The following is a 23,244-nucleotide window of genomic DNA, read 5'->3' on the forward strand; positions in this document are numbered from 1 at the left end:
AAGGATTGATACGGATGGCAGTGGTGCTGTTTTTGGGCAGGCTTTCCAGAATAAGTGGACTGGGAAGGACACTGTAGAGGTGCCCTTTGCTGTACAACCTCTGTGTGGATCTGCATCTTCTACGCCTGGCCATAAAGATGATTTTAAAGACTCAACCTACTTCTACCAAAGTGCAAGACCTCAGCCTTGCAAGCAAATGCCTTGCCAGCCTCCAGTAAGTAGAAGTCAAAATGAACCTAAAAGACAGAGCCCTAATGTCCCACAAAAATTCAATTCCTTGCAGAAGGCAGAGGCAACTTCTATTCCTCTTCCTTCCAGTACTTTTCAAGTTCTATCTCAATCAACATACAATCCTGATCAAAATGCCTTTATGCTCTGGCAATACCCTGTTGGACAAAGACATCGCCAGCAGCTTACAAGGTCTAAGTGAGTGTTTATGGCCATGCAGTTGAGTTAATACTTGGAGGTTATGTACCTTACCAACAAACTTGGCTTATACTGTTCATTCTATTGCTTGTATTTGAAACTTCAATAAAACTGCTTTCACATATAAGCTTTCCAGATGTTGTCCCTCCCTTTCAAAAGTGAACTCTATAACCAGCAGCATGGATGTTCTAACTGGTTCTGTCATAGGAAAGTAGCAAAATCCCAGCAGAACTTAAAATTAGTGTTTTGACTTGAGAACTGGCAACCTAGGACATACAGAAACCAGTTTACAAGTCTTTTTAAAAGGTGGTTCCTTCTAAAAGTTCAGTGACTTGTAATCTGAAAGGTATTTGAGTCGAAAGGTTCATTCTTGCACAAAAAGTCATCAGTCTTCTACTATTGCTGCCCAATCCTTGATGCGCAATGACTCATTGGAAATTGGGGTGACACAGCAGGACCCCTTTTTCACTGTGACATAACTTGTCCTCTTCTGTTTGGACCCTTAATGTTTACTGTTGAACTATTAGGCTAGGTGGGGTTTTCCAATAAAAATGGAGCTATCCCTCCCCTTTAAGTCTAGAGATGCTTAATGGGCTGAATTGTCCCAACACCTCACCAAATACTAGTTGGTATCTCTAATCTGGGAAATTGCAGGTCAATCTTGCAAAGTTCAAGTTACATGGTAACTAAAATGCCTTGTAACATTAATACTCCAAGTACCAGCAAATATTTCACTTTGAATCAACACCTACCAGAATGGAGTAGTGTTACAAGTTTGCATTTTAAATGTTGCCTTCATAAGGCGACTTAGCAGGAAAATGAGAAGTGACCTTGATGGTTCATTGCATGTTACATAAAACTGTTTCCGGAGCTAAGCCTTTGAAAATGTTCTGGGTTTGTGCATACGCTTGGTTGGAACCGGTTTCTTCAGTGATGTTAGAATTGCAGTGTTTGTCAAGCTTTTATATTTGCTAAAGTAAACTGATATTGTAGTTAAATGTTTATATACCTGAAAGGTAACTTTTAGTGGTTCAGAGAAATTGGATTGAAACTCCAATTTTGAAATTCACAACCAATCCCTGTTGCTGCAGCCCAGATTAATGATTTAACAGCATGTCAAACTAGTGAAGATGCAGTTCAGAGTGCCCAATCTACACCTTTCACTGGAAATACTTTTTCATGGTAATGATGCAGTAGTTCAAGTATTGTTCAGCTGCATAAAAACAGGATGTTACCATGTTGGTTTATGAACATTAAATAAAAATGTCAGACTGCTTGATACGGATCAGAAAAGGCTCTGTGAAAGCCGTCATTTCACCTTTAATACAGTATCTACTAGGTAAATTGGTCTGCTCCCGTTTTAGAATCAGAGTGAGGACCAATTTCATTTTCAAACCTTTGGAGTGAGAATTTTTACAAAGTGAGGATATATGGTTTGGTCCTCAAAGGTTTTTTTTTTTTAGGGTTGAGGCTAGAAAGGGTTGAAAAATCAATGTGCTTCGACATATGGCCCTCACTACATATAGCAAGAAGAGTGGGTGTGTTTGTTGCCCATTTAGGACTGTTTTTGGTATATTTGCTTATCTTCTGAGGACCAACAGGCCTTATGGGGTCTGAAGGCTAGTCTTAATGGGATGGACTCCCATTTTTAACCTTAGTCAGTTTAGAGGTACAGTGTGAATTAACTAAGATTATCATAAATGTCAGGGTTAGACATTAATGCAGCAACTAAAATTAATGCAAGTCAATGTAAAGTTTTAACATGGATAGAAATGCAAACAAGGGCTGGGTATAAACCCGTTATGATTATGATTATGGTAAGGGTCCCGGTTAGATGGTAGAAATTAAGGTCAGTGGAAAGACCCCACAAAGACAGAAAAGTTTCGGTACACAAGAGATTCATAGGTCTCCAACTTTAACAATCCAAAGAGCCATTTTACCCTCAGTCCAGCTACATGATCAGAGCTGCAAATGTTACAATGTAACTTTTTACAAAAATGCTTTTTAATAGATAATAGGAAATGTTTTGCCATATGTAAATGACCGCAATCTCTGTTTTTATCTTTTGAAATAAAAAATGAATCGAGGGAAGAAAAGAAAGCAAAAAGAGTGTAGATTTTCAGACAATGGCGTTTGAAGAAAATGTATTTATTTTCCTCCCAAAAAATAATCAAACCTGTCATCTGCCTAATGCATGGCAAGTAAGATTACTCAAAGATGTCTTTATTCTGACAGGGGTAACATTTGGTTTCTCCCTAAATGAGTAAAAGGGTGAAAGCTGATTCTTAAGTTGGATTTTTTTTCAGTAATCTTTTTCTGGGTATAGGTGCGTTCATTCCAAATAATTTCAAAATGTAGGCTCCATCTCACTTTAATATGAATAGTTTGCGGATCGAAACTGTCCCACCACGCTCATAAGAGCGTAGTCACAGGCAGCACAAAGGTAAACCTATAAAAGTGGGTGGTTGGTACATGTAAGTGCGCAACAGCAGTCATTGCTGCTCAGTGAGTGTTGTGTGGGAAATGCATGAGTAAAAAGTATCAAACTCTTTTGAAATTTTAGAAAGATCTAACTGCCATTTCAGAACAAAAATCAATAAATGCACCAGTGGTGGGGCACAGATGTTAACTTTCCAGAGGTGGTTCATTCAGAGCTCCATTTCGAGGGCAACTTTTAATTACTATAAAATCCGTCTCATCTGGACTCCAAAAGTAGGAGACTTGATGCAGTCCACTATATGTTTGCAGTAGGGCATAGATCATCACATACTCCTTGATAAAAATGTAGTCCTCTCAATATTGGACCCAATCTGTAATACTCCCTGCATGAATTATAATAAAGCTATTTATATGGATTAATCAAGCGGAACATTGTGGCGATAGCCGTACTGCTCCACTTGTGAAAGCAAAATCTGTTGGGCTCTTTTTGGCAAAAAGACAGTTATTCTTATTGCCACATCGCCAGACAGGACACTGTTAAAAATGAAATAAAAATTGGACCCTTCAGATGTTTCTTTTTAGCTTTCCAATTAGGTTTGAAACAAGTTTTAACAATTTCTAACATCTCCCCGTCTCTCCAGTTTGCTGTACTCTTCCAGCCCCCCATCTGTTTTGCAGTCTCTCACTCTGGGCAGCACAAAGCTGTGATGGAAAATGATGTTGAGGTCTAATCTAATCCACCTTGGTTGTTGGGATTGGTAGGGGATTAGATACAAGTCGAATTCAGATACATATATGAAGGTAGCTAAAATGTGACTTGGAAAATGTCGGATATGGGTCAGATCTAAGTGTTTTCTCTAGCTTTAGACAATCTGACCTGATGATTAGACCCCCCATATGAAACATTTGGGACCCATTTGCCTTCAGTGGGACTGGGGAATAAAAATGACACAAACACACTTTTTGTAAAATCTAAATACTCCATCCCTGAGCCAGGACGTTCAATATTGAGGGCATTGGAAGCGTAGATTTTGAAGGCTACAATAGGACTGACAACCTTCAAATTGCCAAAGAGCTTATTCTTGGGTACAGCTTCCCACAAAGTATGAAATATGTCCTTTTTTATCTTCTTATTAATATATCATATTATAATGTATCAAAGATCTCAGCCCCAGATGGCACACCATGTTGTCAGTCATGATTATTAGTAACTTGTACTCTAACAACCTTGTTTGGCATTAGTCAAGGTTATTACACAGCTTGGTCAGGGCGAGTGTAATTATGCTCTTTACAATGAACATTCTGGCCAAAAAAAAAACATTACACAGATTAATCATTAATATCTGACGGTTTAACAAGGAATGGAAAACATGGAATAAAAATCTTGCAAGATTTCTTGGCTGACCCCTTCAATGTGAAACTTTGTCAGGTTTAATAATTCCTGTAATGAGTCTTGTTTGACTTTTCATTGAGCAGGTGAACATCTTATATGGCCTCAGGCTCTTCCTGCATTGCCACTTTGAGGTCACTTTTAAACCCAGCCCTTGTAATAAAGCCTTCCTCATTGAGCTTAGACTCCAGAAACACCTTCATTGACTTACTGACTGCTGAATGTGAAGGGAGAACTCCTTTACCTACACTGCTCAGAAGAAAAGATCTTTAAGACATTTAAAATGGAGCTTCCAGCTGCCAATGACAATGTTAACCTGTCTGCATATAGACCTAACCTTCCATTGTCAGTACTGAATGGTAAAGCATCCTCCGGGGGGTTTGTTGAGTCTGATTATTATCAGAGCTACAGTGATGGCAGCAGTGTAGCATCCCGTGCATCTGGTGCTCTAACTGGCTACGAAACCCTAGATGCCCCTCCACACTATGATTTCTACGCCAACACCCAGGCATGGGGTCGACGGAGGCGCTTCAGGCCGTCTCTGATCCAGCTGCATGGCAATCCTGTGGTAAGGAATCTACCTTTAAAAATCTTTAATAGTTGAAACCATTTAAATTGGGGGGGGGGGGGGGGGGTTATAATCCCCTTTAATATATATTTTTCAGATTGTTGATTTCTATTGATTCTTAAATTCCGGATAGTTTTTGCTGTTCTTTTGATTCAACCACTTCTTACTCATTCTATTTTGCCAATATAGCTCCAGGAATTGATGTGCTGGAACCTGACAAAAGGCAAACAGATTTGCTTTGTCAATTATAACATAATACATCATGGTTTATGCCATACGGTTCTCCTTAATAACTATATATGAAGCTAGAAATTGTTTAGGGAGTAAAGGACTTAGAAAGGGATATAGGATAGGATTTCATAGGGGAGATGAAAATATGCTTAATTCAATCGCCACTTCTAAAAAACACTTAAAGCAAGTGGATTGTATGATTGTTGCCTTTATCCTACCATCTGTTAAACTTTTCTAGATTTCTTTCCTGAAATAAACATTCCTATATGTCTATCAATGTAACTTCAAGTTTAATTTGACTAGGACGACTCCCAACCTCCCATGTATGAGGAGATGAATGCTGGACAGACAGGAGACACGTCTGAGGAAGATGAAGAGGAGCCGAAGGAACCACCAGCTGAACCTACCCGCTTCGGCTGGGTGCAGGGGGTGATGGTAGGTACAGAAAAACAGAGGACAAAATCAGTGATGGGTGTTTATGATAAATTTCATACAGAGGTGTGCATCTGAAAGGTTCCAATGGGCATAAAACGCTTGTATCAAACCAGTAAGAATAAAACAAGAAAAATGGAACTGTGAAAAAAAAAATATATCTTTGTAAAACATTACAAAAAAGATTAGCAAAACTGATGGTTGTGCTTAATTTTCTGGTGCCCTTTCACTCTGTGATTTCTACTTCACAATGTGAAATTTTCAGCCAAACAATACATCCTAATTGTTTTTATAACCTGTGAAACAGCCAAGGCTGTGGAAATGTTTTATGGCTTTCTAAAAGGGTTAACATCCCCTCTCTTATTTGCACAGTGTATTTCCATTTTCTTGTAAATTGTTGGCTGTTTTTATATCCACAATCATCATTTTCATCATTCATGATTATCAGACTCAGTGGCACATTTTTTTTTATATGTGAGTAAATCTTTGATCAAAACACGGTGTCTTATTTTTTTGTTTGTTTTTATCTTTTGCCTTAACTGAAATCTTTTCCCTTTGATTTTGTTTTTCCTGTCACTTGTAAAATGGCACATTAGGTTTTTTCCCCCAAGAAGCGACAATAAAAAGTTATTTCTGTTCTATTCCTCATTAAAATTTGTTATGTACCAAGAAGCTACAGTTGCATCAGCAGGCGTCCTTACTTGGTATGAACAAGTGTTGATACCAAGTACCCTATAAAATATTTTACAGATGGGATTTACTATGTAGCTTCTTGTAAAAAAGTAGCACTCAGTAACTTTATTGTAAAGATTTGTCCGGTGGCTGCATCTTAAAGCAGATAAGCTGCCTAAACTCTGAAGCAACTTCAAAAGGCTGGGTAGATGATGTGTCACTTTTTGTCTCTTTCTCTCCTCTCTTCAAGGAAGTTTATGCAAAAATAAAGATTTAAACTTTAACTATGTTTGTCACTGGATTAAAGCATTATGCATATGGTGGGTCTGTCCTTGAGCACTGGTGTCCTGCCTTTTTGAAAAAGTTCCATGTTTAAACCCATTTACATAAAAAGGTCATTACAAGGTCCCTTGAGAAATGGCTTTTCAGTTTTGTAGCTTTCAGAGATATAATAACAAAATATCTCGATATTTAAAACGATTGATTTCATTATTCTATCTTTACATGTATTTTATATTGAGTCTAATTGGCAATAGTTGAGATAAGAAAATAAAAAGTTTACAGTTTTATTTCCATTTTTTTTTTCTTTTTTTCCCTTATCAATAGAAATATCTGCATTCAGTAAGACAGACCTAAAGGGTTTTACTTCTACAATTTTCAAGAGTGCACTAAGAAAACCTTACGTGACTTATTTCCTCGCTCGATTGAGCTCTACTCCCTCAGGCCATCATTACAAGCATACAGATCCATGACCTGATCACGCTGCAGTTACATAGAATCTACCTCAATGTTTAGTTACTGATTTTTCCAATGCTTCTCAGAGTTTTTGTTGTTTCTCAGTGTGGTTTCAAATATCTAATTGGTCTATTTCAACTACATGTTTCTGAATTAGAGCCATGCACTATTTTTTGAACAGTTTATTAACTTAATCACTGATTCCAGAAGTATAATTAAACTTATTAAAATCTTACTCCTCCTTCACAGTAGTAAAAATCCATCTTGTTTTATATACAGATTCGTTGCATGCTGAACATCTGGGGGGTGATCTTGTACCTGAGGCTTTCCTGGATCACAGCTCAGGCTGGTATCGGTATGTGTAAAAAAAAAATAAAAAAAAAAATAAACGTATTATGCCCGTTTTGTTATCGGTATCAATATATAGTCTAAGCACAATATAATAAAACACATGCAGAGAAATCCTGGTATCGTATAAATTCAGTCAGCTACAGTATGACCTGATAAAAATAAATTGTTGCAAATGAAGGTTTATTGGTTTCAGCACACTTCAGAGGCAAGACAATTCAAAATGCTGTACATGAGGAGAAAAAAAGATAAATACCTTGCAGTGGCATAGAGGGAACATGCATAAGAAGAATAAAAGTGAATAATTAAAATGAAAGGATGATATAAAAATTACAATTATTGAAAAATATATATATATTTAGAGGGCAGAGTCAAAGGCCACCCTAAACAAAGATGTTTTTAACATTGATTTAAAGCATCTTATAGCTTTTTTAGAGTTTTCTGGGAGTTTATTCCAGATTAGTGGAACTTCTCAATGTTTGGTTCTCAGTATGTAGAGTAGATTTGAGCCTGAGAAGTGTAGTAGGAAAAAAGTATTCAACTATTCACCCTAGTTAAAGAAACAGAGATTGATGGATTTCACTTAGTCGGCACTTTATTTTCATATCTTTGCAAAGAGAGAACAGTTCATCATACAGCCATTTGCACAGTAATCAGCCCTGTTCTGCCTGGGCAACGTGTGTCCCCCCTTACTTACAATAATGGAAAAGTAGTCAGAGTCAAAACAAATTACAGATACTTTGGTTAACAGTAACATGTTATGAATAAACCTTGAGAAAGAATCTGGCTTGTTTTGGTAAGAAGCTATGTCTGGTCTACAAACACCCTCAAGCAGGAGAATGGTGTGGCCTTGCAGGTGAAACAGACTGATTGAAAACTTTTATAGTGAGTAAATAGGATAAATTAATATCTGAAATAAGAGAAATGTAATTTTCCGACCACAGAGGATGATGGATTCATGTCTGTAATGTATTTTGAAGGGAAACCATTCAGGATTTATATACTTTATAGAAAAAAGTATTTTCGAGTCTATTCTCTGAGATACGGGTAGACAGTGGAAGAACTTTTTTTCAGTGTTTCATAGATTTTCATTTTGAGTCTATGCAGTTACATAGCTGTATCCAGAACTGCTTGTTCAGAAACTGCACATCAAAACCAGCCTAAGTGTAAATATATCAAACATACATTCAAGGCAATTTGTATGTATCTGGTTCTGCCAGATCCATCTGTTCCTTACGAATTAGTAACATAACTTTCAGAGCTTTGCATTTTTACTAAAATACCCCCAAACCAAACCCATTTTAAGATGTTCTGTCAGTGGATGCATTAAAAATTGCTCAGACTGCTTCCTATGTTTTACAGGTCTGACATGGGTTATCATTTTGGTGTCGTCTATGATAACTGGAATCACAGGGCTCTCGACATCAGCCATAGCCACCAACGGAAAAGTCAAAGGAGGTTTGTCTAGGCTGTTTCCTAAAGAACAAGTTGTTTGAATTAAAAAGCTAAACTGTCACAACCTTCTAACCAGCTCTGAGTGCTTCCATCATTCCCAGGTGGTACCTACTTCCTGATAAGTCGAAGCCTTGGTCCAGAGCTGGGTGGCTCTATTGGTCTGATCTTTGCCTTTGCCAACGCTGTAGCTGTTGCTATGCACACTGTGGGCTTTGCTGAGACTGTTGTAGACCTCATGCGGGTGAGGAGCTTTCTCCACATGCAGGTTCAAATCAGGCTTTTTAATGATCAACTAAAGTAAATCGTGACTATTTGCATGTAACCTTTCCTCAGGAACATGGAGCTGTCATGGTGGACCGAACCAATGACATCCGCATCATCGGGATCATCACTGTAACATGTCTGCTGGGGCTTTCAATGGCTGGCATGGCTTGGGAATCAAAGGTTGGATTAATTTAAATTTTCATAAAAGAATAAACAAAGGCTGGATTTTAATATGTCCTTACAAACTGTTTAACGACATTGACTACATTCTGTAGGCAACACTATTAGCTCCTCTGTCATTAAAATTGAACATTTATGGCACAGTCTAAGCAGTAAAACAAAAAAATCTATTATTTTTCACATTTATTACAAATAAAAATGCTTTGATGGGTATAAATATATGGGACATGGCCTTAGACCTTTCTGGTTCTGGATCCAGAGGTAAAAAGAAAAAAAGTTTGCAAAACTTATATCCATCCATCAATAAGATCTTAAAAATATCACCTATAATTGAAACAGATTTCCGTAATTACCTTAAATACTGTCTAAAAGGACTGTGTATTCTGTATACTTCTGCAAAGAAAAAAGTACCAAGAATTCATAATACTTAATCAAGATAGCTGTTTGGACTGTAACAATTAAAAGACATTTTATAGGAACTTGAAGCAGCAGTAAGCAGTAAGAGTTAGACCTGTAGCATAGTAAGTATATAAGTTATAAAAGAAAAGTATAAAAATGTAATAAGTCGTTGCTTTATAAACTGTGCTTCTGTTTATTGCAGCAATTATGGTTTTTAGATTCATCTAAAAAGATTGTAAGCTATTGGCCAGGACTCTGCCTACTAAACAGAGCACCAATAAACCCACTTAGTGGACTCTTGTTGTCAGTTTAACTGTTGCAAAAGGTTCCAAGCTTAAGACGTCTAAGGTACTGTAACGCTTATAATACCGTAAAAAATACTGAACGTATTAATTGATAGGTAGAATAAATGGGAAGAAATTCATTTGGTTTTTCACAGAAACACTGATGCTGCTGAGGCTTTGTGCCTTATTTCAACAACATATGTACTCTAACCGTAATGGTAATGCTTGACTTTGACTAGACTTTGACTTCTTGTTTTTATTTGGTTTTATTTGTTTTAATTCATTTTATTATATATTTCCTCTAAATTTCTATGTTGTTTTTATACAATTTTAACTTAACCTGATATGTACAGCACTTTGTGGCACCTGTGGTTGTTTTAAAGGGCTTTATCAATAAACTTGAGTTGGGTTTAAAAGAAACTTGACCTGGATTGGAAAATCACATTAGAGACTTAAGACTTTTCGGGAAAATGAATTTTTACCATCCAAACTCATGATAGCACTGTTAAGCAGTTCGTAATTACAAGATGTGTACATTTAAACCATGGTGTGTTTATATCATTAACTTTTCTAATCCCTGAAAGTCCTTTTATTATTTATCCTTTCTATTTTGGCTTTTAATATACAAATTTAGCGAGTAATTAATCTTTTAGGTTGGTTATGTATACATTGCAGTTGTTTCTGAGGATAGACTTAGACAGATTTTATTTGTCATTTTGTTTACACAAGTGTAAAACAAAAAGAAATTTCATTTGGAACAGCTCTCTGGACAATTTCATATTTTTTAAAAGTGCAGCCTTGAAAAATAGTAAAAAAGACTATAAATTTACAGTTCTAACATTTTTTTTGTAGGATGTAGCTTTATTGGCTACAGTAAAAGGTGTTGAATTGTGTGAATTATGTTTCGTAACTCAACTAGATGCACAATTTACCTTAGCTTTTAGAGAAGATAAATAATCCATTTGAAAAAGTTTTAATCAACAAACCCTCTTGGGGAATATTTACCTTAAATGCATGTCTGCATTGTGAACTTCCATTACCTTGTAATGTGTCTTCCTCAGGCCCAGATTTTGTTTTTTTTCGTCATCATGGTATCATTTGCCAGTTATATTGTGGGAACCATTATCCCTCCTTCATTGGAGAAACAAGCCAAAGGATTCTTTAGCTACAAAGGTAACTGTTTCCTTTTTTAAAACTCATGTTTGATGGTCATAAGTTGTAGTGTGCATGTTGGATTCCCATGCAAAGTTTTACAGGTTTCAACTTTCCAATAATCAAAGGACAGGATATAAATTTTAGCCACAATCAGCTTAGAGGAGGACTCATCTGCATAATATAGAACTTAAAATGAAATATTATATTTTAACAAGAGTCTAATAGTTTTCTAATTTCAGTATTTCATCTTTAACAGCTGCTATCTTTGCTACTAATTTTGTCCCGAACTGGCGTGGCCCAGAGGGCACCTTTTTCGGCATGTTCTCCATTTTCTTTCCATCTGCTACGGGCATCCTGGCAGGAGCTAACATCTCTGGAGATCTGAGGGTATGTTAGCGCATCTCCTGCTACTTTGCACCTTTTTTCTTTCTCAACTTTAGCAAAACAAGTCTGATAAAAGTAGAGATGAGTCATTGTTAACCTGAAGTGAACCTTATAGAAAAGAAAGAGTAGTGTAATATTCTATATCTGATGTTCTTCATCCTAGAATCCAGCAGTAGCTATTCCTCGAGGGACGTTGATGGCGATATTCTGGACTACTTTTTCCTACCTAGTCATCGTTGCGACCGTTGGTAAAGTTCTTGCCAAAAACTGTTTTCGTTCTACTCATATACACACAAGTATACATCCAGCTAACGTAAATACATGTGGGAATGTAAAAACACAGAATAAACACACGCAAGTTGTATATGAAGACCAGGGGGACGATGGATGGATGGATGGATGGATGGATGGATGGATGGATGGATGGATGGATGGATGGATGGATGGATGGATGGATGGATGGATGGATTCAACTAGAGAAAAATATTTTTTTTTCCTAAGACTAAAGAGTAAAATTGTGATATAAGGACACGTCTATCAAAGGGAGGGATATTATTTTTATATCAGCATATTTGTTTTTATTTCATATTATTTATTTTTTTAACTAATATTTAAAAAATATATAGTTAATATAGTTTTGTTTACGTTTTAACAAAAATTTAGGGAATCTCCGCTTCCTGTGTTAACTTTTATTCAGGATCATGTGTGGTTCGGGACGCCTCCGGCTCTCTGAACGACACATTAGCTTCTTCAACACCCATGGAGTCCTGTGTTGGTTTATCGTGTCAGTATGGATGGGACTTCTCAGAGTGCATCAATAATAAAACCTGCACCTATGGTCTAAGCAATTACTATCAGGTGAGTACAGCTCTGGCACTGTACACTGACCTTCCATCCCATTTGTAAAAAGGTTCGCTTTGGTGCAAAAGTTATTTGAATTTATTAAAAATAACAGAATAATTGTTTTTAAATTTAGATGTCAGATGAGTTAAAAAGAGATAGACAAAGGTAGATGATAAGGTGCAGGGCAGTGAAAAGGAGATGTGAAATCTACATCGGTTTAAATCTAATAAGGATGATCATATGATGAAGATGTTTCTAGTACTTTCTGGTAGATGTTAATCGAATTAGAGAATTAAGCTATTGTTCAGAACTGATTTTTACCAATATTCCGCTGATGCATTAGTTTTGATAAGAGGAGAGAGTTTAATAAACGAAACCTTTTCTATGTTTAGACACTTAGCATGGTGTCAGCCTTCGCCCCTCTCATTACTGCTGGTATATTTGGAGCAACCCTTTCTTCAGCTTTGGCATGCCTGGTTTCTGCTCCCAAAGTTTTCCAGGTACAAACATATTTTCTAAAAACACAGCTCTAGCCGCATATAATATGATATTTTGGTTTTATGTAACAGAGATATCGTTGCTTTTGTCTTCTTTGTCATAGTGTCTGTGTAAGGATCACCTTTACCCTCTCATTGGCTTTTTCGGCAAAGGTTATGGCAAAAACCAAGAACCCCTCAGAGCTTACCTGCTGACATACATCATTGCCTCCTGTTTTATTATCATTGGTGAGTCATTGAGGTCGATTTTAATGTAATTACTCATCAAATCTTACAGCATCCACAGGTATTGTAAAAACTTTATGGCGATCTTAATTTATAAAATCTATTCTTTAAAACCTCAAAATATGATATACTATATAATATATATCTATTATATAGATATATTGTAAGCAAAGCAGGAAGGAATCCTTCTTTTCTTATGGAATAAAGTTGAATTTCTTGTTAACTGAACATCCTTTGCTTTTGAAAACATCCTTTGCATAGTGGATCGACAAGTTTAACACTGATAGAAACTATTTGCTGACATAAAAAAGAGGACCATCAGCTTAGTTACCGATTGTTAGTGCCCTAATGACTGCTTATAGTTCAAAGGGGGCTGAGTCATGTTCGCAATAAACAGCATTAAAAGACGGGCAATTGGACCTGGAGGTCTCCACCCCTCGTTAACGACTGGGTTTCTCCTCGCCTTCACTCCTCTCTCAGAGCAGCATGTCTCCCTGTCCAGCAGGAGAACGTCTTCATCAGTAGCTATCCCTTTATTTTGTTTTTCCTGATGTATAACTGATGACAGACCTCCTGGGACCTAACAGCATAGACAAGTTACTCTATTTGCACCAGGTGACCGGATCTTTGGGTCAAATCAAACTTTGCAATCGGTCTCCGCCAAGTGACATCAATTGTTGATGGACCTTTATTTCTTAAAGTTATAAGGGGGGAACAAAATATAGCAGGTTGCCTGCTATAATCTGTTCCCCCTGTCTAAATCAGGCAAAAAAGACCCCAGCTTTTTCATTTTTAGCTTATAAGCATATTTTATGATGACAACTAACCCCTGAAACTTTGGAGTTGATTGACCTTTATTTCTTAAAGTTATAAGGGGGGAACAAAATATAGCAGGCCACCTGCTATAATCTGTTCCCCCTGTCTAAATCAGGCAAAAAAGACCCCAGCTTTTTCATTTTTAGCTTATAAGCATATTTTATGATGACAACTAACCCCTGAAACTTTGGAGTTGATTGACCTTTATTTCTTAAAGTTATAAGGGGGGAACAAAATATAGCAGGCCACCTGCTATAATCTGTTCCCCCTGTCTAAATCAGGCAAAAAAGACCCCAGCTTTTTCATTTTTAGCTTATAAGCATATTTTATGATGACAACTAACCCCTGAAACTTTGGAGTTGATTGACCTTTATTTCTTAAAGTTATAAGGGGGGAACAAATTATAGCAGGTTGCCTGCTATAATCTGTTCCCCCTGTCTAAATCAGGCAAAAAAGACCCCAGCTTTTTCATTTTTAGCTTATAAGCATATTTTATGATGACAACTAACCCCTGAAACTTTGGAGTTGATTGACCTTTATTTCTTAAAGTTATAAGGGGGGAACAAAATATAGCAGGTTGCCTGCTATAATCTGTTCCCCCTGTCTAAATCAGGCAAAAAAGGCCCCAGCTTTTTCATTTTTGGCTTATAAGCATCTTTTATGATGACAACTAACCCCTGAAACTTTGGAGTTGATTGACCTTTATTTCTTAAAGTTATAAGGGGGGAACAAAATGTAGCAGGTTGCCTGCTATAATCTGTTCCCCCTGTCTAAATCAGGCAAAAAAGGCCCCAGCTTTTTCATTTTTGGCTTATAAGCATCTTTTATGATGACAACTAACCCCTGAAACTTTGGAGTTGATTGACCTTTATTTCTTAAAGTTATAAGGGGGGAACAAATTATAGCAGGCCACCTGCTATAATCTGTTCCCCCTGTCTAAATCAGGCAAAAAAAGGCCCCAGCTTTTTCATTTTTGGCTTATAAGCATCTTTTACGATGACAACTAACCCCTGAAACTTTGGAGTTGATTGACCTTTATTTCTTAAAGTTATAAGGGGGGAACAAAATATAGCAGGCCACCTGCTATAATCTGTTCCCCCTGTCTAAATCAGGCAAAAAAGACCCCAGCTTTTTCATTTTTAGCTTATAAGCATATTTTATGATGACAACTAACCCCTGAAACTTTGGAGTTGATTGACCTTTATTTCTTAAAGTTATAAGGGGGGAACAAATTATAGCAGGTTGCCTGCTATAATCTGTTCCCCCTGTCTAAATCAGGCAAAAAAGACCCCAGCTTTTTCATTTTTAGCTTATAAGCATATTTTATGATGACAACTAACCCCTGAAACTTTGGAGTTGATTGACCTTTATTTCTTAAAGTTATAAGGGGGGAACAAAATATAGCAGGTTGCCTGCTATAATCTGTTCCCCCTGTCTAAATCAGGCAAAAAAGACCCCAGCTTTTTCATTTTTGGCTTATAAGCATCTTTTATGATGACAACTAACCCCTGAAACTTTGGAGTTGATTGACCTTTATTTCTTAAAGTTATAAGGGGGGAACAAAATGTAGCAGGTTGCCTGCTATAATCTGTTCCCCCTGTCTAAATCAGGCAAAAAAGGCCCCAGCTTTTTCATTTTTGGCTTATAAGCATCTTTTATGATGACAACTAACCCCTGAAACTTTGGAGTTGATTGACCTTTATTTCTTAAAGTTATAAGGGGGGAACAAATTATAGCAGGCCACCTGCTATAATCTGTTCCCCCTGTCTAAATCAGGCAAAAAAAGGCCCCAGCTTTTTCATTTTTGGCTTATAAGCATCTTTTACGATGACAACTAACCCCTGAAACTTTGGAGTTGATTGACCTTTATTTCTTAAAGTTACAAATTATAGCAGGCCACCTGCTATAATCTGTTCCCCCTGTCTAAATCAGACAAAAAAGGAGCCATTTGTGAACTGTCCGTGTGCTTCCAGTGACTTATATGCTTTGAATTCCTCGCAAGTGTAGGCACTGATGCCAAACACTAGGTAGTTTGTTATGTCCACTGATGAGGTCGGAGGCAGTGACGTGACGTCGGAGCTCCAGTCTTTGCTGCAGAGATCATAAGGATCTATGCCGTTAATATCTGACAGTTTCGACAAGTAACGGTCCCTGGCCTCGTTATTAAGTTTTTGCCGGTACGGTAATTTCGCATTCTGCTTACTTTTTTCTATATAGTCAGAGAAACAAACTCAATCCTTTAGTCCTTCGTTTAGCTATGCTGCGGTTGTTTACACTACGTCTTCTCCACCAAAAATGGCGTCTTAGCAACAAATGTCACGTGACTGGCGGAGACCGATTATGTGTTTTGGGGTTTGAAGCTGCTTGGACGTTATGTGTAGAAAAGTTATAGCTCTCTCAAACTCCCACATCATAACTACCCATATGGGTCTGCATTTGTGTTCTCCCTTCTCACATGATGGTTTGCTTGGGTCCTGTTCCTTGTCTGCTTGAAAGGAATGCCCATTTGGAATAACCTAATTTTATATTTGCAACAGTCACTCTCTCAGTTTGCATACAATGCGTCTTTGATAAAGAACAGCGTTATGCTGGCAAAGTGTTTATTTTCTATCTAAGCCTCTTTTTTCTCAGTTTATTGGGAGATATAGCCTTTCTCTTTCTTTTTATCCTAAAAACATCCTGGCCATGCGTACAATTGGTCAACAAGCTAAAGTAATGGAGGGGAGCGAAAAGAAAAGTCCAAGATCGAGTGTAAAATGATGCAAGACGATCTTTGATCCCAAGATGGATAAAACTAAAGTTATGCTGAGAAAACAGTAGTGTTGCACCGATACTGATACCAGTATCGGACGGGGCCCCGATCCAGCACTAAAATCGTGGTATCGGTATCGGCGAGTACCAACAAATAGGGCAGAGATACCATTTTGAGAGTCAAAAGAGTTTATTCAACTATTGTCACCCATTCCAGGTAGGCAATAAAATGTTCTACTGGATTCTCTTTATATTAGTCTTTTTCCTGCTTCACAAAGGAAGGCAGCAGCCTGACAAAGCCATGATGGCGATTATTTTACATCCAAGTAGGATGCAGTTCTTCATATATACACACACATCAATTTCAAACAGATGGTATCGGTAGATAATGCACAACCAAGTCTCAGTATCGGGGCCAAAAATTTGGCATCAGAGCAACACTAGAAAACAGTCTAATGTTTGGAGTTCACTAAAACGGAAGTATTCTGATCTGCTGTGAAATTGATAGACACGTGAGTAAATGTCCTTGCTAATAGTGCTACTGTTGTTAGAAATGCTTTTAAGCCCTATCCTCTGAGCTGTTGCATTAATGTGAGGCATTAAAACCCAGTCAGCACAAAGGGGACTTATTTAGTGGTTGTGTCAGAGGCCAGCTGTCTTTCTGGTAGTTCAGCAGTACAGCCAGTAGATTGCACCATATCTGGTCATGTCAGCTCACTGCTGGGGTTCTATCTAGGCTAGAAAAGGACAATCAAAACACTATCAGGGCAGACAACCTTACTCTATCATAATCAGCTGGATTTGGGGCTTTTAATTTTAGCCATATAAAACGACTCTGTACCATTAAAATATTCGGTGTGTTTATCACTATTCGTGATAAATCTTTCATAATAATTTTGACGGAAGTTATTATCCTAAATTATGTCTGAATTGATTTATTCCTGTTGTACCATTTTATTGTCTGAAAGAAAACAGAAGCTCATAAAGTGTTACAATAAAGAGATACCTGTGACACAGAGATTTTTTTTCCTCTTATCTTTTACCAGCCGAGTTGAACGCCATCGCTCCAATCATCTCAAACTTCTACCTCTGCTCCTACTCTCTGATCAATTTTAGCTGCTTCCATGCTTCCATCACCAATTCACCAGGTAGGTCAAAGACTATTTGCACTTACACAGCTTTTATTTGTTGAGTCTTTTCTGAAACACATATTTTTTCCATATAAAGCAATTTTTTCTTTTAGGCAAAGTAAACCCGAGAAAACATAAAATGCCAGCCTTACTCAGGCGTTAACTAGATAAGAAGAAGTCATTGAAACAGGACCTTCCTGGCTATGTGAAATCGGTTCAAATATCTGATAAGCAGTACAAAATCCAAGAACAATGCTAAACAATATTCTGTATTTCTAAAGGTCTGGAAAAAGAAATCCAAAGCCATTTCTTGGTTTTTCTGTCTTCATTGACCATATCCAGAGGATTCACCTAAATGATACAGATCTGTCTGCATTGAGATGGTTCCTTTAAAGGTTTATAATGATGTTTTAATAGCTTCTGATTCAGGGAAGTGTCCTATAACTGTCTTGCTTTCTCCCTCCACAGCCTTTGATACCACTGACCATAACATGTTACTGAATAGTTTGAGAGTTTCAAATGGTATCTGTGGTTCTGCACTTGACTGATCTTTTCTTTTCTGGGAGGACGTTTTCACTCCCATGAATGCCTCTCCAACCTGTGGGACTTTTACAAGGGTTGAGGTCCAAACATATTTGCTTTTTATATACTTTCTTTTGCCGGCATCATTCAATCTTTTAATGTTATTTTTTATCACTTTTATTAAGATGATATTCAATTGTAAGTCTATTGTCGCACATTAGCTTAACAGGCTGTTGATACTGTTCTGCTGTCTGACTTTCCAGCAAAAAACAGTAGATTAAAAAGGAGAAAATAATTCAGGAAATCAGATTAATTGTGCTTACATTATTGTATTGCTCAATTTACAGGTTTGAATTAGGGCTGAAACAATTAATCAGATTAATCATGATTAATCAATTATTGAAATAATCGTCAACTAATTTAGTAATCAATTAATCATCAATGAAGTGTAGAGACTGTAAAACATGCCTTTAGCTGACAGAGCGACCCACTTATAGCAGTAATCATACCACGATTGTAAAAAATGTATCAATATTATGCATTTAAGATATAAAATAAATAAATAAAAATGTCAATACTGTATGCTCTGTCCAGAACTCTTCAAGTGAAAAAGTTTGAGTTTCACTTGTTTACCTTTGTTTAATTTTGTAAAAAGTCTTCTTTAAAGAATCTTTGGCTATCCGATTATAAATCAATTAATCAAAAAACATATATTGGCAGATTAATTGATTTGCAAAATAATAGTTTCAGCCCTAGTTTGGATACATTTTTGCTTTCCAATCCTTAATAAAATGCTGCAGCCCAACTTTGGACACATTCCAGCAATTGAAATCTCTTTGTTTTTTATCACTGTTGATCAGTGCATGATAATAAAGACAAAGAGGGGCTCAGCCTTTCAATCCACAGCAACAAGGATGTGAAACAGTCTACCTCTACAGCTACATTTAGTTGACTCTGTGGACCCTCTGAAATGCATTCAAAAATATTGTTTAAACAGATCTTTTGTTGAGTGTTTACTATTATACTTCTTTATCTTGTTTTTTATTTTTCTAATATGTTTAATTCTTTTAAGTATTTGGTTTAAATTCTTGCTATATTGGTTTTCTGTGCAGCACTGTGCAATGTTCTGTTTTTAAAAGACAATTAATAAATACACTTTACTGACTTACTAATCATGCAAAGGACTGCTAAAACTCATCTAGTGATACAAATGGGATATTTATAGTTGTTGCAAATTCATGGTGGCAGTTTTACATTTTTTCCTTTAAAATTTGTTTACTGATAATCGGGAAACCACCTTTTTTTAGCTAGTTTCTCTCCAATGAAAACATTTTCTTGACAGTCTGAAATATTTCAGCGCAGCTAATTAAAAAAAATTACATTTAGTTGGAAATCATTTTTTTAATGCATTGCAATCCATTGGACATGCAAACATTAAACGATATACATACTATGCTGTTCCTTAATATTGTGGCCAAGCAAATGTACGATCTTCACTATAAATGTTGCATTGTATTTTAACATCCTTGTGCGTTTGCAGGTTGGCGTCCGTCCTTCAGGTTCTACAATAAGTGGCTGTCGCTGCTGTGTGCTGTGATCTGTGTCGTGATCATGTTCCTGCTGACCTGGTGGGCGGCTCTTATTGCAATCGGTGTTGTCATATTTTTCTTGGGATATACGCTGTACAAAAAGCCAGGTAAACACATAAACAGTTGAGAGGTGTAACATAGTGCCATCTTAGGGGCTTCATTCATATCCTTTGCTGGGTTTAGATGTGAACTGGGGCTCCTCGGTGCAAGCAAGCTCCTATAACCTGGCACTGAATCAATGTGTGGGCCTGAACCTTGTGGAAGATCATGTCAAGAACTACAGGTTAGTAAAACGCTTTGCTTCGCCTCTCTCTACCTGTTTTATATAGTAAAGCTGTTGCTTTTTACAATACTTTAGTTAATCCTTTTTAAAGTTATTTAATTTTCTCTTTTATTAACTTGTCAAGCAGATCTGTCTATATGTTGCATATAGTTAGAACCTTGTATTAAAAATTTTAAGTACAACGTAACACGAGTTTATTTGCCAGGTGAGGCAGTTTTGTAAAATTCTGATCAAAAAATGTATTTGCTAAATAACATCTACACTAGGCCTACAGATACATTTGAGGAACTCCAGGTAAACATGAGTAAAAAGGACTTAAAGTCGTAGGGAAGTCATATTTAAATGTCAAATCATTCTGGCTTAGACATGTATATAAATGTACTGTTGATCAGACGATATTGTATGAGGTGCCCCCAGGGACATAAATCAGAATTAACTTGCATATACACATATTAAATTACACTCTTCCATATAATATACTGAAAACCTCACACAAACACTAGTAAAAAGCTCTCACATAAACTAGTGAAAACATTTACCTCTTATATAATCTACTTAAAAGCTCTCATACAAAGTAGTGAGAACTGTTCATATAAACTGGTGAAAAGCTTTACCTTTCATACACACTACTAGAAAGCTTTCATATACACTATTAAAAAGCTCTCATATACACTATTAGAACGCTCTCATATACAGTATTAGAACGCTCTCATATACACTATTAAAAAGCTCTCATATACAGTATTAGAAAGCTCTCATATACACTATTAGAACGCTCTCATATACACTATTAGAACGCTCTCATATACACTATTAAAAAGCTCTCATATACAGTATTAGAATGCTCTCATATACACTATTAGAACGCTCTCATATACACTATTAAAAAGCTCTCATATACACTATTAAAAAGCTCTCATATACACTATTAGAACGCTCTCATATACACTATTAGAACGCTCTCATATACACTATTAGAACGCTCTCATATACACTATTAAAAAGCTCTCATATACAGTATTAGAATGCTCTCATATACACTATTAGAACGCTCTCATATACACTATTAGAACGCTCTCATATACACTATTAGAACGCTCTCATATACACTATTAAAAAGCTCTCATATACAGTATTAGAATGCTCTCATATACACTATTAGAACGCTCTCATATACACTATTAAAAAGCTCTCATATACACTATTAAAAAGCTCTCATATACACTATTAGAACGCTCTCATATACACTATTAGAACGCTCTCATATACACTATTAGAACGCTCTCATATACACTATTAAAAAGCTCTCATATACAGTATTAGAATGCTCTCATATACACTATTAGAACGCTCTCATATACACTATTAGAACGCTCTCATATACACTATTAGAACGCTCTCATATACACTATTAAAAAGCTCTCATATACAGTATTAGAATGCTCTCATATACACTATTAGAACGCTCTCATATACACTATTAAAAAGCTCTCATATACACTATTAAAAAGCTCTCATATACACTATTAGAACGCTCTCATATACACTATTAGAACGCTCTCATATACACTATTAGAACGCTCTCATATACACTATTAAAAAGCTCTCATATACAGTATTAGAATGCTCTCATATACACTATTAGAACGCTCTCATATACACTATTAGAACGCTCTCATATACACTATTAGAACGCTCTCATATACACTATTAGAACGCTCTCATATACACTATTAGAAAGCTCTCATATACACTATTAGAAAGCTCTCATACACGCTACTAGAAAGCTCTCATACACACTACTGAAAAGCTATTAGCGGATTTCAGTTGAAACGGAAGGTGTTTCAGTGAAACAGGAAGGACGTCATTACACCGGAAGTTGTTTTAAACGGAGGTCATTCTGGCTAGCTCCGTACATTTTGTGCTATCTCCGGCCGAAATTGTATTAAATAAAATTATTGATTCATGCTCAGCTATCCGCTAAACAACTCACAGAAGCATGGGCATTACTCGACTTTATTTTTTATGTTTTTGCTTCAACAGAGATCCTTTTCCGGTGTTGTGCGAAATTCTGTTCCCATGTGAAAATCTGTTCCACCTGTGTCGGGAGCGGGCCGCGCATTGCAGCCACATAAGCGGATCTGATCATTTCCCAGGCCTTTCGGATCATTTCTTGGTTAAATAAAAAGTCGTAAAATTATACAAGGTTGAGACATTTAGTTTGATCAGCCGCTGTTGTTTACAAAATTGTAAAATAAAAAAACTAAATGCGGTTTTCTTATGCTGTTTTGTGTTGTTATTTTAAACGCCAAGAGAATCAGTCTCTTTCCAAGTTTTTTCACTTCAGCCTGACAGAAATAAAAGTCAAGTCACCAAATACCAAATTTGTATTTATAATTTTTTATTACTGATATAAGATGATGGGAAGTGCCTGATAGCAGTTCCATAATATAGAAACAAATTAATTTAGCTGCAAATCTTAAACTGTGTTTATTCCTCTCTTCATCAACAACAAACCATCTGGATTCGGTGATATTTGAGCAATGTTTGCCTAAATTAAAGGAGGGGGACCATATATTTTAGCGTTCTAATAGTGTATATGAGAGCGTTCTAATAGTGTATATGAGAGCATTCTAATAGCGTATATGAGAGCTTTCTAGTAGCGTGTATGAGAGCTTTCTAATAGTGTATATGAGAGAGTTCTAATAGTGTTTATGAGAGCGTTCTAATAGTGTATATGAGAGCGTTCTAATAGTGTTTATGAGAGCGTTCTAATAGTGTATATGAGAGCGTTCTAATAGTGTTTATGAGAGCGTTCTAATAGTGTTTATGAGAGCGTTCTAATAGTGTATATGAGAGCGTTCTAATAGTGTTTATGAGAGCGTTCTAATAGTGTTTATGAGAGCGTTCTAATAGTGTTTATGAGAGCGTTCTAATACTGTATATGAGAGCGTTCTAATAGTGTTTATGAGAGCTTTCTAATAGTGTATATGAGAGCGTTCTAATAGTGTTTATGAGAGCGTTCTAATAGTGTTTATGAGAGCGTTCTAATAGTGTTTATGAGAGCGTTCTAATACTGTATATGAGAGCGTTCTAATAGTGTTTATGAGAGCTTTCTAATAGTGTATATGAGAGCTTTCTAATAGTGTTTATGAGAGCGTTCTAATAGTGTTTATGAGAGCGTTCTAATAGTGTTTATGAGAGCGTTCTAATAGTGTTTATGAGA

At 36.4% G+C, this 23,244-nt stretch overlaps 1 protein-coding gene across 1 annotated transcript in view; it reads left to right on the forward strand.

Annotated features, from left to right (window-relative positions):
* Positions 1-4,538: 4,538 nt before the first annotated feature.
* Positions 4,539-23,244, forward strand: part of slc12a3 (solute carrier family 12 member 3) — a 29,505-nt gene continuing 10,799 nt past the window's right edge. Inside the window, exons 1-15 of the mRNA XM_038274454.1 lie at positions 4,539-4,823; positions 5,358-5,489; positions 7,173-7,248; positions 8,604-8,699; positions 8,798-8,937; positions 9,030-9,140; positions 10,885-10,996; positions 11,235-11,365; positions 11,526-11,610; positions 12,060-12,220; positions 12,598-12,705; positions 12,807-12,930; positions 17,541-17,642; positions 19,687-19,842; positions 19,919-20,018. Coding sequence (XP_038130382.1) covers positions 4,539-4,823; positions 5,358-5,489; positions 7,173-7,248; positions 8,604-8,699; positions 8,798-8,937; positions 9,030-9,140; positions 10,885-10,996; positions 11,235-11,365; positions 11,526-11,610; positions 12,060-12,220; positions 12,598-12,705; positions 12,807-12,930; positions 17,541-17,642; positions 19,687-19,842; positions 19,919-20,018 — 1,919 coding nt within the window. The remainder of the gene's footprint in view (positions 4,824-5,357; positions 5,490-7,172; positions 7,249-8,603; positions 8,700-8,797; positions 8,938-9,029; positions 9,141-10,884; positions 10,997-11,234; positions 11,366-11,525; positions 11,611-12,059; positions 12,221-12,597; positions 12,706-12,806; positions 12,931-17,540; positions 17,643-19,686; positions 19,843-19,918; positions 20,019-23,244) is intronic.

Source organism: Cyprinodon tularosa, unplaced genomic scaffold, assembly GCF_016077235.1.
Source record: "Cyprinodon tularosa strain WSP-4 unplaced genomic scaffold, ASM1607723v1 ctg917, whole genome shotgun sequence".
NCBI classification, from domain to species: Eukaryota; Metazoa; Chordata; class Actinopteri; order Cyprinodontiformes; family Cyprinodontidae; genus Cyprinodon; species Cyprinodon tularosa.